The following is a 16,277-nucleotide window of genomic DNA, read 5'->3' as shown; positions in this document are numbered from 1 at the left end:
GGTCTCCTGTAGTTCGTGAGTACTTCCAGGCCTCTCCAAACTGACGAGGGGTCGTTGGCTGAAAACTTTTTCTCCAGCTTTTCAGTGTAGCTCCTCTTAGCTACCCTGATCTCCCTCGTCAATGTGTTTCTGGCCTGGTTGTAAAGGATCCTGTCGCCACCTCTGTAGGCCTCCTCCTTGGCCCGACGAAGCTGCCTGAGTTTCTCAGTGAACCAGGGTTTATGCTCAAGAGATGACTCAGACATCCAGGGAACCATGATTCATGGATATTTTCTCATGATTCTTGAGGCCTTGCTGCCGTCACATTTTCTGAAAAACATGTTTTGTCTGTTAAGGCAGATGAAGTTCTTGTTTGTGCTGTTTATAGAGTGTATCTTTCTCCTAACCCTTCCCCTCCTTTATTCCTCCCTGGACTCTCTCTGTCTCTGTGCTGTGTGTTAATGTAGTGAAGTGGCCCATCGGTCAATGAGCTTGTATTAACACCTGACTCCCAGCCCTAGCTGCTGCGTTTCTTTCTTTATGTGGGGTCCCCTGGGCCCTCCCCCAGGCAGAGTCAACATATCCCTCGATCAATAACAGCATCCTAGAATGCTGCTGGAGGAGGGGAAGGAGAGGGGCAATCTTTTACATTGTCTTGTATAATTTTGCTATACTCCTTTTCATCCACCGTCCATTCCTTCTTTACTCAGCTGTCACAGCTGTCAGCTAACAGGGAGCATAGGTCACCAGTCGATCACTCGGGTCTTTTATGGCCTCGTCTTGTCATTCACTTCACAGTTTTTTCAACAGTGAGTTTTCTATGGATCTTACCTGAATATTTAGGTTTTCCAATATTGACTTTAAGCTTGCAGGGTGCACTCAATTCTCCCATGCATTAGCTACTCCTTCCTTTCTCTACATTCTCGCCTCTCTGTTTCGATCTTACACTCACTCAATCACTCAGTCTTGCACCCTGGCTTACACTCTTGGTCTGATGTTGGATAGTGCTGGAGTGCATTTAGGAATTATCTGTGGTCTACCCACCATGGATCAGCTTCAAACACAATATAATCTGCCACCGTGTTTGTATCGACTCCTTCTCATCTCTCTTTTCTCTCTCTCTGCCTCTCCCAAACCCCCCCCCCCCCCCTCCCTCCCTCCCCCCTATGCTCTCTAGGCTCTGGCCATGACCGAGGTGAACGGGCCAAGCATCCAGGTGGCAGAGCCGCAGATTGCCATGTACTGCGGCCGTCAGCTCCTGCACATGAACCTACAGACTGGCCAGTGGGAGCCGGATCCTCAGGGACACCAAGGCTGCGTCAAAGAGCCCGGAGAAATCCTTTCCTACTGTCAGGAGGTAGGGTTCTGAACCTTGCAAGGGAAACCACATTCTTGTACAACTGTAAAGAACGCCAGCCCGGATTAATACGTCCAACAGCAGATCTCCCTTAGTGGCAAAGAGCTGGTTTTGAAAGAATGCAGCATGAAATCAACACTGTAGAAGACTTCAAGTGAAACAATGTATTCTTATTCTCTAATTCGGTTTGTCTAACACCTGTCCCATAAATCTATATATTTAACCATATATAGTGAAGTGATGGTGGCCTGTTGGAATATTACAATATTTCATTTGTAGCACCATCTACTTTTCCTCATCTTGTTACCTGATATGTGTACTCTTTAACATCTACTGTCGGGGTAATCAATGGTAAACATACTCTCCGCAAACTCCTCCTTCAGAAATATGTATTTGAAGTGCCACAGTAAAGGCAACCAAGCGCCATCTGGAGGTTAAAAAAGGCGTTGCTGCAACAGAGAGCAGCAGCCACGAAACTGAATGGACTGTAATGCGATTAGCAGACACATTGTGCATCTGTGGTGGCTTTTACACAAAAGCCTCCCTGTTTTTCATGACATTTGTTATGAAAGCATGTGTGTGTGCATTCAGACTATTAAAGCTCATTATGAGTTTGATATATTGTGCCCAATTTTAAGTGAAAGTAGTCAAATGCTAAATTGGAAATAATGAAAGACAAGATATTTACTGAAATGTTCAGTGAATATATGTGTATGGTGGCTTCAGACAAAGTTCGTACACAGCTTTGTATAAGTAGTTCGAGAATATGTTGCATGACTCCCTCCCTTGTTAGTCTTCTTCCCACTGACTGTGCTCTCCCTCTTCTTCTCCCCGGATCCTGCTACTTTTATTCTACCTCTCCCAACCAATTCCCAAACCTGTTCTCTAACCGATTTTCCCTCCACTGCTCCTCTTGTCTTCAAACCGTCTGTTCTGTCCATCCATCTATCTGTTTCTGTCTCATGTTGTCTCTGCATGCACCTGTACGTCCAGATGTACCCAGCACTTCCAATCTCCCATATAGAGGAGTCAAAAAGACCTGTCACCATCCCCGCCTGGTGTAAGAAAGGTTGGGGCCACTGCCAGACACACCCCTTCATAGTCCTGCCCTACCGCTGTCTAGGTAAGAACAACACCGCACTGCCATTAGATAATTACACTACAAAGAATATATAGGATTAAATGTCCTCCTTTATATTTCACGACTGACTGTGTGCTTGAGGTCATGCCATCTGTATCATACTTTTTTATAATTGTTTTTAACAAAGGCCTACAACCAAATTCAAACCAGCAACATTATGTGTTGTTAAGACCAACAGGACACCCATATTGAACATTTTGGGAAAAAGGCAGATTTGCTTTCTTGCAGAGAGTCAGATCTGTCTTTTTAATATGAATACAGCTGGTTAGCTTAGCATAAAGACTGGAACAAGCTAGCCTGGCTCCGTCCAAAGATAACATAATCCAAATGTAAATATGACAAATGGCCATCTTTAAACAACGGTATTTGTAAAAAATTAAACAAATAGTAACATGTCACATTTCTATTATTTAGTGATATTGGTCTTCTTATCTAACTCTGGAGAAGAAAGCCAATGAGCGTATTTTCCCAAGATCTTGAGCTGTTCCTTCCCTTGTTTTATTGCACAAGATAGGATAGGCCAGGCCACACATTTACTTTTGAAATATTTGGGGTTAACAACACATCCTTTTCAGATGTAGGGGATTCCTCAAAAACACAACACAGTCTCAATACACTACAAGATCTGACGCATTATGTCTCAATGGGACCCACAATACAACAGCATGCAGTATGTGGAATACAATAAAGAGCGACACAAACAATGATTCATTGTCAAATCAGAAAAAATACATGAATTTGATCATGTCAATGCAACTAATGTGAAAGCCAACAAGCCAACATATGACTTAACATTGATTTAAATCAAAATCCGTTTGCATCTCCCCCAGTGCCAGAGCTTAATGATTGTCTTACTATTACAACACTATATAGGCAGTGATACAAAGCAGGATGTGCAGTTCAATATTATTGCAGAGAGGCCATGTCTGCTGTCAGCCACTAGAGGGGCAGATAGGCTAACAATGGATGAGTGAGTGAATGAGTGAGTAACGAACAGTGAGTCACCTTAGATTCTTATGAACAGCACGGTAGAACTGGCTCTAGTTTGTTTGATTTCTACTGTGCTGCCTGTTGTATCAGTGAACATTTCCCTTCATGTGTAAGCCCGAAAGACCAGCATGTCATACTCGTGCCATGTGAACACGTTTTAAATAGAATGCATAGACTATAAAACCTATTTTTCATTTCTATATGGTTTATTGTATGAAACAAAGCAGTCATCTACATTGATGTTCTTTATAATACCATGTTTTATATTTACTTCATGGACTTGCTACTGTAGCTCCAGTCCGTCTTCTCAAAATGCTGATACATTACACATTAATCAGTTCCTAATTTATGCACCCCACATACAGTACATTAAAAGTACTCCCACTGCTTGAAATCGTCTTACACTGACCTAAACCTTTCTTCAATCCTACAGTAGAGGGCGAGTATGTGAGCGAGACCCTGCTGGTGCCCGACCGATGCCGTTTCCTCCACCAGGAGGAGATGGATGCATGCGAGAATTACGTGTACTGGCACAACATCGCTAAGGAGGTGAGGAGGGTAGATAAACAGTTGGCAGATGTGATATTTTTAGATGTTTAAAATTGTGGAATGAAGACCTATGAATTAGGAAAATATACATTTTCAAGCCCTGTTAAAGCATGAAGGAGATTTTCCACCGGGGCAATTTCAAGTACACAATGAACTTTCCAGTGCCGATAACAAACCTCCTCTGCAGCCAACCCTAACAGCAATAGCAGACTACAAGTCGGCACAGTTGTGTGTTGTGTATCACGTCACACTTTATCAGTACACCTACTTGAGGTGTTTTTTTTAAAGAGCAGAATGGTGGCAGAGTTCAAGCTGTAATACTCCCTCATATCACCTCCTCTCAACTTGTTATATTTTCAAAAATGAAACTCAGAATTCTGTATCGTTAACTTTTATCATCATTATATTCCAACCTCATACATTGTGTTTTTAATCTTTGCGTATTTAAGGAATGCACTGCAGACAATTTGGAGCTCCATAGCTACGGGATGCTGTTGCCATGTGGAGACCATTTCCGGGGGGTCGAGTATGTGTGCTGCCCAGGCCGAGGGACTTCCAGCGGTAAAGGAGAGACGGAGGAAAGAGACGTCCCTGCTGGTCCTCAGACATCTCACACCAGTGGAAAACTCAACTCTGTGTAAGATGATTCAGCTTGGCAACTCAGAGTTGTGAAAGGATGAGAGATTGCATGGTAATGGTCATCAGAGTAATGACTATCCACTTCTCCACAGCACCAAAGTGATAGCCCCCACTCCGAACCCGTCTCCTGACACAGATGTGGACGAGGACGATATGGAAGAGGAGGATGATGAAGTGGTGGAGGAGGAGGAGGAGGAGGAGGAGGAGGAGGAGGAGGAGGAAGAGGAAGTTGACGAAGAGGAGGCGGAAGAAGAAGAGGAAGAGGAGGTAATAGCTGTGAAAGATCCAGAGGAGTATGAATACCCCATTGACTCAGGTCCATACCAGACATCAGACTATCTGGACTCCTTCTACTATGAGAAAAGCCACAAACCCACCACCTCTGCACCTCTGATGAAGGGCGACAGCTGTGAGTGTCCCTAATTTGTTTCTCAATCTAACAATACATGGGAGCTGTATTCACTGCTTTATTCATTTTCAGTTTAGCCTCTCATCAGTCTATACTGACCACTGACCTCACGACATGTCATCATGTGTGTAATGTAGATCTGATAAATAAAACACACTTCTACACCCACAGCAACCTCCAGAGATCAGCAGGGTTCATGCTAGTGTGCACAGTAAATGAAGAAGTTGACCACTATGCACATGAAAAGAGAGAAAGAAAAGCCACAGCCAGTCGGTTTTGAGTCGGGCATGTTATGGGGTTGTCAGAGGTTTATTAACCCTCGCCCTTTCTGTTAAAGTCAGAAAGTACATATACTAACTTAATACATTTAACACTTCTGCATTAACATTTTGATATTTACTCATCCAGTGTTTCTTTACCTATAACTTGTAATCGAACATAACATTTATTTCAATTAAAACAAGTGGAATTTGTTTCCAGGCCTCCCAGCAACTTTCAAATTTCAAATTCTCAAAGCAAATGCCAATTTCCTTCATCACAAAAATAAGATGAATTATTTGTAATGATTTCATCACTTTTTCAAGAGTCTTTTCTCCAATACTTAGGATTAGCTGAAAGCCAGAAAAATCATTGTAACGTGTAATTGTGTGTGTTGCACAAAGGGATGTATATTTCCCTGGTCCTCTGCTGGGGTAATAAAAAATATTATTATCTTCAGTCAAAATTCAGAAAAAGCAGATGTAGTTTCCTATTGTTGCTCGTCTCAAATTGCAGCGTAAAATTGCCTTCACTCCCTCTTGCTATAATCTCAGTGAACACACTGTCACATTGTGACCAGGGCTTTTGATTACAGGATAATTGCTTTCTGGCTCTTGCAGTCTGCGTGACAGTAATAACCTCTGTTTTCTGTCCCTCCCATCTAGTGACTACACCGCGGCCCACAGATGGCGTTGATGTTTATTTTGAGAAGCCAGTGGATGACACTGAGCACGCCAACTTCCTGCGTGCCAAAACCGACCTGGAGGAGCGCAGAATGAAGCGCATCAATGAGGTGACTTTCACAGGGCTGAGACCAGGCTAATAGTTTGTTAGCTGGCAGGTCGGACTGTGACTCACTGTTCCATCGCTCTCATTTTCTAATCTAATTCTCAGAATGACATGTATTAAATGCATTTAGGGAAGCAGATAAAGAGAAGGATAACAGACATTTCACATCCTTTAAAAAGAGCTGGGCGTTATGACCTAAAATATATAGTGTGGACAGTGTACGTATATTCCCATGGATACTAAACCTCCACAACATTTTAATAGAATATGATTTAAATGTAGCAAAGGACAAGAAATAGTAACCATTTATTGACATTAGTTAAAAGTTATTATCAATAAACTATAAATATTCTTTGCAGTGGTTGTGGTGGAGGTAGAGTTTCACACTGCACATGATGGAAGTTAAGAGTGTATCTCACTGCTCATCGTACTATCTGTGTTTACATGTGTGCATCTTACACACGCACAAATGCTCACAATTTTAAGACAGCAGCTGTACAACTTCAAGATTGTCTATTTGATTTGTGGTTTTACCACAAATTCCGGCTTTCATCAGTGCAGCTAAGCACATCTAGCTCAACAGTTTAGATAAGCACTTGTCTTTGCAGATGCACAGTTACGATGTGCTAACTGTTCTTTCATGGCTACCCTTCTATGTAAAATAGGATAACGTAGTAAGTCAGACATTGATGTCTGCATCATGGTTTTCTTTTTACTCCCAAATTCCTTGTAACTGCTTTCATTCTTTTTAGGCGAGAAAATGTTGTTGTCTTGTCTTGTCGCTGATGTTATAGATGTTATAGATATGTAACATGCTATATCTTATGAGTTGTATGAGAGAGAGTGGTATCAATCTTCTTATCTAATTCTCAGCAAGACAGTGAATGACTGTATTTCCCAAAGTGTCGAACTATTCTTTTCAAGCCAGACATCCAAGTTTTTAAAACCAAACCTTGTCAAACTGTGAATGAAGATCAGTGACATAGCGTTAACATGTGGACCAGTCAACAAGTAATTTATGTAATGTGACTTCAACACATTCTATTGCGAAACAAAAGCTACAGACAAATTCATATTATGTTGCAGGCCTCTGTCAGTGTGCTGTTTATTCAGGTTGTACCCTATGTCATAACTATAGTGTATGTGATACTTTTCTAGAAATAAACCGAGATTGTGTCTCTTCAATTCCTCAGATCATGAAGGAATGGGCAGAGGCAGACAACCAGTCAAAGAATCTGCCAAAGTCAGAGCGACAGGCACTGAATGAGGTTTGTTCACTTGCTTTATTCTATAGTTTAACTTATCCTGTGGCCATGTAGCTCTAGCTTTACTCATGCTTGCATCTACTCGCTCATCTTTCTGCTACCAGCACTTCCAGTCTGTGCTGCAAACGCTGGAGGAACAGGTCGCTGGAGAGAGACAGAGGCTGGTCGAGACACATCTTGCCAGAGTGGAGGCCATACTTAACAACAACCGCCGCCTGGCCCTGGAGAACTACCTCACTGCCGTGCAGTCTGATCCCCCTCAGGTCGGTCTAAGATCTGCTTGAGATTCTCTCTCTGTGGTGCACTTATCTCACTGTCTGGCATTTCCTGACTCTGTCCTCCCTTCAACTCTGTCTTCCAGCCAGAGCGCGTGCTGCAGGCTCTGAAGCGATACATGGCTGCAGAGCAGAAGGACCGCAGGCACACTCTCAGGCATTACCAGCACATTGTGGCTGTTGACCCCCAGAAGGCTGAGCAGATGAAATTCCAGGTGTGTGTGTGTGTGTGTGTGTGTGTGTGTGTGTGTGTGTGTGTGTAGGTGTGTGTGTGAGGTACTCTCTTCCAAGAGGCTTTTCGCAGACACCTGTGCTTTTGAGATGCAAGACTCCTTTTTGCTGACCTTGTAACGAACAGAACATTGTGTGCTGAAGAGTTAGTATGTGTCACAGATTAGTTAATAAATCCTGAACTCACAGAGGTAAACCAGCCACCAATGTTCTTTTCATTAAACTTAGATCAAAGCCAGTCTTTGCTGACTTCAAACACAGCTTTAGACACATGACTCCATAGAAAGTGTATCTGGGCTTTTTCATTCAAGGAAGCAGTTCACTGCTTTTCTTTTCACAGCTAAGACCAGTTGAGAACACTGGCTCGTTCGTGCTTTGTTAGCCCTTGCTTATGTAAAAAGCTGATGTTTTTTTTGATTTTGATATTTTTCAGGTGTACACACATCTCCATGTAATTGAGGAGAGGATGAACCAGAGTCTTGCACTGCTCTACAAGGATCCTACCTTGGCTGAGGAGCTGCACAATGATATCCGTAAGCTAAACTACACTTTTGACCTGTTTTCAAATCCAGAAGACCGCTGTGTGTGAACTCTGTGGTATTTTTTGCAGTAATTCATGTTGTAACATGTCTGTCTTGATTACTTTTTTTCTGTCTGTGTCACCTGTAGAGGAGCTGGTCAAGGCAGAAAGAGGAGACATCAGTGAGCTCATGACCACCTCCTTCTCCGAGACCCACACTACTGAGGAGCTTCTGCCTGCTGAGAGCGAGGAGGAAAAGGATGATGAGGAGGAAGAGGAGCGAGCCTTCCAGAACAGGCCTTATCCTCCCCGCATCGGTATGTACATACATCACATACTCCTCATACACACCTAGTGGTGTATGTGGCATGTAAAAACTTCTCACAGGCTGCTGTCTTTAAAGATGCTTTTCCTCCTCTTTTTTCTCGAAAGAACTGCAGTCTAATAAGAAAGGTAAGCTGGTATTCAGTGTCACTAAAGCATGTTTTTTTTTTTACTGTTTGCAATGATTGCAGTGTACTTATTACTGTTGCTCCAAGCTAAATGTTTTATTCCATTTTTATTCCTGTCATTCTTAGTGCCTGCAGTTGATGAATATGATTATACCACTTCTGAAAGAGGCCCTACTTATGAATATGAGGAAAAGGTAAGATGATGATCATTTTGACCAATTTAAAAAGCTGGTGATACTTCAAATAGATAAATGTGTATGTATTCATCTTTTCAATGTTTCTGTGTCCCAATATTTCCCTTTTTCTGACACATTCCCTGTCGTCTTAGATCAACACCTCTGTGGAACTCAAGCAGGTAGTCAACAAGCCTCCTGAGATCGAGAGAGATGAACTGGTAAGGGCATAATAATACATAACCCTTATAATGTTTTTGTTGAAAAATGACTGAAGAAATTAGCAGGAATTAAAATTAAAATGACCTATGTTCCTATTTGTCTCCCTTGTTTAATGTCTAAGTGCACATTTCTTTCTTTCCACAGCAACCCGATGCCTTGGAGACGTTTAACCGTGGCGCCATGGTGGGGTTGCTTGTCGTTGCTGTGGCGATTGCTATGGTGATGGTAATCAGCCTGCTGCTGGTGCGCAGGAAGCCATACGGCACAATCAGTCATGGCATCGTAGAGGTACGATCCCAGATAGGCCTTTAAATGAAACCAAAAGCAGTCTTAAAGGACCCCATCTAAAAGCTGTGTGTACATTAACTTTTTGCCGACAACGCTGTCTAAAGTATACCAAAAGTTTTTAGATTTCAGAGTATCCATTGGCTTCCATTTATTTCATATTGTGGTAAATATGTAACCCAGTGGCTGCTTGGAGAGATGGGTATCAGTCTACAAGACTTCTTTCTGCTAAATCATGTAAAAAGCAGTGGTATGATCTTTTAGGTTAAAGGATTAGCTTTACATTTTTGGAAATATGTTTCTTCGCTTTCTTTGCAAGAGGTGGATATTAGGATTAATACCACTCTCACATCTACACGGTAAATATGAGTAGTTTAGCATAAAGACTGGAAAAAGTGGGAGACAGCTTGCCTGGTTCTGTCCAAATGGCAAAGTGTTTATTCGTGAGATTTAGAAGTGCCACTCAGCAGATTTGTTTTACATGTGGAGAGAGCCACGCTAGGTTTTTCCCCATGTTTCCAGTTTTTATGTTAAGCTAACCAGCTGTTTGCTACAGCTACATACTTACTTAACAGAGTGGTATAACTCTTGGCAAGAAAACAAAAAAAGAATATTTCGCAAAATGCCGAACCTTCCATTGAGAGGTAGTTGGCGATTAAATACTGTACAGAAGAAGTGCCCCAAGCCTGGAAGCCAAGGTAGATCGTTTTGAAGCCTCCCCACACACCTCAGCAGTCATCCTGCTCCACTATTCCCATTTAATACAGCACATTACATTACATTCCATATTTGATAGACAATTTATTCACAGTTGCCGATGTGGTCCTTGCTCAGGAATTTGTCTTTAGTGTGTAATAATTGGAGCTTTTGTGTGTCTCGCAGCAGGTCGACCCCATGCTGACACCAGAAGAACGACAGCTCAACAAAATGCAAAACCATGGCTATGAAAACCCTACCTACAAATTCTTTGAACAGATGAACTGAGGTACTGGGGCTGCTAACAAGTCATGCCTGACCACTTGTTTTGTCCCCCCCACACACCCACACTCCTTCCTTACAGTGGTAAAAGCTAAAAGCTACACTCCCTTTGACGGATTTATGATGTGTTGCAACATAAAGTAAATGAATAAGTAAGAGGTACGTCCCAAACCCATTGTAAATGACCAACAACATCATTACCAGAATGTGAATAATGAGATATGATACAAACTCACATCACCTATTGTAATCTAGTACTCCTCTGGGTTAGAGTCTGAGGATTGTTCTTTCCATTAGCAGCGCCACAGCATTTCATGATCCTGAAAACATTCACCTCACAGACAGGAAAACCATCCCCGTGGCATGACTTGACCTATTGCTCCTCACTAGAAACTGAAGTTGAACGGTGCGTAATGCTTTATAGTATTTTTCAGTAGTCGTCTCTTTCGTTCAAATTGTACCACAGTTAGATATAATGTATCTGTGTAGATGAGTGCGAGTGAAAGCCTAGTTAAATTTTGGTCTGATTCTCAATTTGAAACCCACTCAGTGACACAAGGGCAATTAGTAAGCTAATTGTCAAAACTATCCTTGCCGCCATTAGCTACTGTAACATTGGAAAATACCTCTAATATTTAGACATGAACATTAGGTGAGGATGTGGAGGTGTTTACCTTGAATGTGTGAGACATTTAGGCTTTACTTTTACAATATAGAAGGCCAAAAAGACCATGATACAGAGCTATGTGCTGGTTGTACAAATAAACATTGTGTTTCTAAATTCTGAGGGTCTGCCCTCGATATTTGTATTCATTATTTGGCCAAATATAGTCAGTGAATGAGTTTATTTTATTTGTACTGCTACCTAAAGAAATGTAAACTGAATAATCAAAAGTCCGTTATTTTAATGAAAGCATGACAACTTGGTGTATGATACTGCTTTATTTATTTGTGTTGTTCCTGTCATTGCTTTTGAAAAGTCGGAAATGTCAGCGTTCAAAATTGACACTGTAAATAACGTATGAAATACATACTACTAGGTGTAGACATTTCTATGATTAATTTGCATCGATGTAATGGAATAATACTTAAAAAATAGTAAATTGTGCTGTCGCGAGAAGGAGAAACATTTTCCTAACATGGCTGATTGAAAACGGACTGTTGTAAAAACCAGCACAAGACAACGATAAAGTAACTTCTTTCTGAATGTATTTAAGGTAGACGTTGAGATTCCATCTTCTTTTCAGTAATGCATCATTCCCCTAGTAGACCTTCATAGGAGTAGTGAAGTTCAACACATCCAACAGACTACATGCCTGATGCCCTTCTTATCACTTCCTGTAGTAGCCTGTTCCTTTTTTACATTTGGCAGGTGTGCTTCAATGTTCTTTTACAGTTCAGAGCAGCAGAGTTTAAAGAGGCCACAGCTAAAGTAGTGTGCCAGTGTGTATAGTGAGTCCTAAAAACAGACCACACTCAGGCATGATAGCAGTTAAATATGCTGTATGTCTCTGAATCTCCCCGTTTGACCAATTTGGACTCAACAACAACGAATGTTAGCACTCTATAGTTGCTATATTTAAGTTACTCTCTTCTGAAATAGCTTTTCACTGAATGACTCATTGTAGTTTGTCATATTTAGGATCAACACAGTACCCCGTAGCTATAGGTAACCAGGGACTGTCCCTTTTTTTTTCTGGCTGATTGTTAAGTGATTAGTGTGTCAGGTTGAATTTCCTGAAGCCACTTTATTCCATCAGACCATCTAGGTAAAGGAAGGTCACGTTGTGGGATGTTGCTTTTTGTACATCAGTCTTTAACTATATGTTATAGTAGAGATAATACACACCAAAATCCATTCTTAATGTATTTATTTGTTACTGGTGGAAGTTTTTATTTTTTTTTTATTAACCTGCATTTGTCCATTCAGAGGAAGAGTTGTTTACTTATGTGTTGTGTTTTTTTGTGTATAGTTAGCTTTGTAATAAGCATAAAGAGTTTGACTATCAGAGGTATGATTTAGCATTAATCTTCAGTTCCTCTCGTTAGGCAGGTTAATTGCAGGTTGCGGTTGTGTTATGACAGGTGAAGAGAAGTCATAGCCCTTGTATAATTTGTACAGCTACGTTAGTGAATGAAAACGTTGTATGTTCACAGTTTAAGTCAGTTGATCTTGTAATGATACTACTGAAACCATAGATGAGAATAAGCTTGCCTGTGTTTCCCAAACCACTTAAGGTTTCTTACCAGCATTTAGCAGACTTAGAATGGTGTATACTGTAGTTACTCAAATCACATTTGTACGTACGTCCTCTGTCAAATTCTAGACTTCTTTGTTGGTCTGTCCCCTTACTTCCCAACAAAACATAAACGTTATTGAGATTTTAATTGCTGCATTATTGCCTTTTACAATGCTGTGTTTTGGATGTAATTATTCTGTATTTTTTATTTCTATGTAATAATCAGTTGGATCAAGGGTCATGCTTTTCACATGTAATGTAAATTAAAGAAGCTTGTATGAGAAAACATTGACAAGTTCATAACGTTCAGATGTAAAATATAGACGGATATATGGCCTCTGCCTAATTGACAAGGAGTGCCACTAAGCACAAGTAGAACCAAATTACTCAATTTGTGTACAGGTTGCTAAATGTTAGACATTGATTCTGTCTGATTTCGATTATACCGCATTGGTTCTAGGGATGTTGATAGCAATATCAATGTGAGAGCTGTTCTTCATTTTCATTCAGACCTTTAACCAAAGACATGCTCCACAAATAAGCAGACAGATATTCCAATTTGGCAAAATGTTCTCTGTTGTGTAACTGTATTTGCAAGCAATCTGAGGAATTAAAACTGGTCAAGCTAATCAATAGTGTAATAAAAAATGAATGACCCATAAAATACCGTGTCTGTGTTTATTGAAGTACTCCTTTACGTGAATGTTTCTCTCTCTAAGACGTCTGACACCATTCAATAAGGAAACTTAATTCAGTCATCCATCTCACAGAGGCAACATGCAGGAGATTGAAAATTGATCATGATGAAGCCTGTGATGTAAAAGCCACAATGAGGGGGGGGAAACTGTCTGACTAACTCATACTGGGAAATTATGTTTTTCTTCTCTTGAATCTCCTCAGTTGTATTCTTTGGAAAAGGAAACCTAAGTACATTTAGAAGACAGTTGTTTTTTGTTATATTACAGTAAAAATTGCAAATGGTTTCAAGACTGAATGCCCAAATAAGTTTACCACAATGCACAAAGTGTGATTCGACAGCAATATTGATGTTAAAGTCTGAAATTCAACTCCTGCTTGTTCATGTGTTAGACATTGGCATGATACAATATATTTGATATTAACATTTTCTACAAGATAAAATCTTAACCAAGATTAGGATTAGTTGTAAAATAAGATTTCCTCTCATTTGTCAGTATGGAGTTTCAGTGACTCCTTTCAGTGTCATTTTCTGTGAGGCCAAAACTGCAGTTCACTTCCTGTCAGGAGAAGCTACTTGTGATGCATATCACCTCATTACCCTCAAAAAAAATGAAGAAACTAAATATATCTTTGATGAATTCCGTTTGAATGCCCATATTCAGATGTGTATATAAGAGCACCAAGGCTAAAACAGAGTTCTAAAATCAATGGTACTGTACAAAGAAAACCGACCAACACAAGAGAAGTACAGTTGCCTGATAATATCCAAATCATGGTAACATTGTTAGTAACTGATGAGTATTTTCCTTTGAACTTAGTGCGATGAGTAAAGATGCACTGTATCTGTGGGGGTTCAATTCATTTCACTTCAAAGCAAATGATTGCTTTAATCAAATCATAATCCTTTACTTTATGCTGTAATAAGCATCAATAAACATCAGACCCTCTGTAAAAGCACCGATTAGATGCCTTCAGACAGTTCCCAAGCACCAATTCACCTTACACTGTCTCAAGCGTGGGTAGGTTAGGCCTCACACTTCCTTCACCCACAAATTACAAAGAAGCATCAAGCCCCAGCCCTGCACAAGTTCACTTCTTCCAAACCACAACATTGCCGGGTAGTCCTGCTTACCCAGATTACTGTGAAAAGGCTCTGTGGCTGTACAGTGACAGTTTGTCATTGATGCCTCCAGTGCACATCAGTCATCTCGGTAGAGGTTCCTCTGAAGTCGCCTGCTCATATAACGCCAGTGTGGTAATGTATGACGACTCATATTAACCCTGACTTTTATCACATTGCAGTGTGTGTGTGCGTTTTGTTTAGTTCAGTAACGCTTTGATTCATTCAACAAAACAATACGAAACCCTTTCATATGAAGAGATTCAAAAGCTTGGTAGGTAGATCAAAGGTGAGTTTTCATCAAGTAAGCTACTTGATAAATTAAAAAATAAATATCATTAACATCATGTGACATGTGTGGGTGCTGAGGGACACGCTAACACAGAATGTGCATAGATGAGCATTTACCTCAAATACCCCACACAGTAAGACACCTCAGTGAGTCAGCATTGAGGCTGGGTCTGATGGTGATTGTTAAACTGACAGTGAGGGGACAACAGGTGCTAAGGAATATGGTGTGGGGGGCTGACAGTCATGATATTACTGGAAGGTGAAGCCCTTTGCATCAGCTCGAGGTTACCATATAGCGCAAGATGACATTTAACAGTTGGTATAATGCTAATTTCTCTGAGAGGAATAGATGAGATCAGACTGTCCAGCGGTTTGAGTAATGCTTGACATTAACTGTTCTCACAAAGGTATGCACAATAGCACCCCTCCCCCATCCCCCGCCCCCGCCCCCACAACAAATGTCAGCATATACTTACAGTGTGGCACGTACACACACAGATTATTATCATGGATGGTCAGTAATTTATAGCTGTTGAAAAAAGCACATCCACTGACAATTATATAAGACCTTCGGAGGATATCTAAAAAAAAAGAAAAGAACTGTCACTGTTGAGTGTCACATAAAATGAACATGTCAAGCTGTGATCACAGCAACTACAAGGAAACTACCTTATGTTTAACACTACACACACGTCCTTTGACGACCTAGGTGACACGTATAAAGCATGCTATATGTGCTTAGATGCTACATATTAGTAATTTAGTTATCTACAGTTAATGAAAGACTCAACTAAGGGTGATCTTCGCATCTGCTCAGGATGAAAGATATGTTCCTATTTGTTCAATTGTGTAAGGTTTATTATGCAAGGAAATTCCAAAACTTGTATTCAGTATACTCGTGACATAGAAAAATCACAACATGGGAAAAATGGAGGGCAACATACCAAATCTAATTTAGAAATGTACCTTTTTTTTCATATGTTTACATATGTTTCATACATATGGTAAGACCAAAACTAAAATGGTTACTGTAACATTAGCCTCAAATTTTAAGATCTTAACAAGAGGCTGCGCGGTGGTGTAGTGGCTAGCACTGTCACCTCACAGACAGTGGGGCTGGGTTCAGTCCCCTCTGTGTGGACTTTGCATGTTCTCCACAGATCAGCGTGGGTTCCCTCAGGGTTCTCCAGCTTCCTCACACAGTCCAAAGACATGCAGCTCAGGTTAATTGATGACTCGAAAAATTGCCCGTTGGTGTGAATGTGAGCGGGAATGGTTGTTTGTCTGTATGTGTCAGCCCTGCAATAGTCTGGCGACCTGTCCGGGGTGTACCAGGCCTTTGCCCAATGTCAGCTGGGATGGGCTCCAGCACCTCCTCGAACCTGAAAAGGACAAGCTGTTATGGATAATGTTTA

General features: G+C 40.9%; 1 protein-coding gene across 2 annotated transcripts in view; it reads left to right on the top strand.

The window, feature by feature from the left end:
- aplp1 (amyloid beta (A4) precursor-like protein 1) overlaps window positions 1-13,416 on the top strand; it is a 33,711-nt gene extending 20,295 nt beyond the window's left edge. The window contains exons 2-17 of one of the 2 annotated variants that reach the window (XM_031852557.1): window positions 1,157-1,336; window positions 2,330-2,459; window positions 3,901-4,016; window positions 4,466-4,653; window positions 4,748-5,064; window positions 5,988-6,115; window positions 7,305-7,379; window positions 7,481-7,639; window positions 7,738-7,866; window positions 8,316-8,415; window positions 8,552-8,719; window positions 8,835-8,855; window positions 8,981-9,048; window positions 9,183-9,248; window positions 9,394-9,537; window positions 10,420-13,416. In XM_031852557.1, coding sequence (XP_031708417.1) covers window positions 1,157-1,336; window positions 2,330-2,459; window positions 3,901-4,016; window positions 4,466-4,653; window positions 4,748-5,064; window positions 5,988-6,115; window positions 7,305-7,379; window positions 7,481-7,639; window positions 7,738-7,866; window positions 8,316-8,415; window positions 8,552-8,719; window positions 8,835-8,855; window positions 8,981-9,048; window positions 9,183-9,248; window positions 9,394-9,537; window positions 10,420-10,518 — 2,088 coding nt within the window. In that variant the 3' untranslated portion in view covers window positions 10,519-13,416. Of the gene's footprint in view, window positions 1-1,156; window positions 1,337-2,329; window positions 2,460-3,900; window positions 4,017-4,465; window positions 4,654-4,747; window positions 5,065-5,987; window positions 6,116-7,304; window positions 7,380-7,480; window positions 7,640-7,737; window positions 7,867-8,315; window positions 8,416-8,551; window positions 8,720-8,834; window positions 8,856-8,980; window positions 9,049-9,182; window positions 9,249-9,393; window positions 9,538-10,416 lie in introns of both variants that reach the window. The other variant, XM_031852556.1, reaches the window with a different exon arrangement.
- Window positions 13,417-16,277: the final 2,861 nt, after the last annotated feature.

The sequence above is a fragment of the Anarrhichthys ocellatus genome, unplaced genomic scaffold (genome assembly GCF_004355925.1).
Source record: "Anarrhichthys ocellatus isolate YVR2014 unplaced genomic scaffold, GSC_Weel_1.0 scaffold13, whole genome shotgun sequence".
NCBI lineage: Eukaryota > Metazoa > Chordata > Actinopteri > Perciformes > Anarhichadidae > Anarrhichthys > Anarrhichthys ocellatus.
This window is presented reverse-complemented; position numbering and strand designations above follow the sequence as displayed.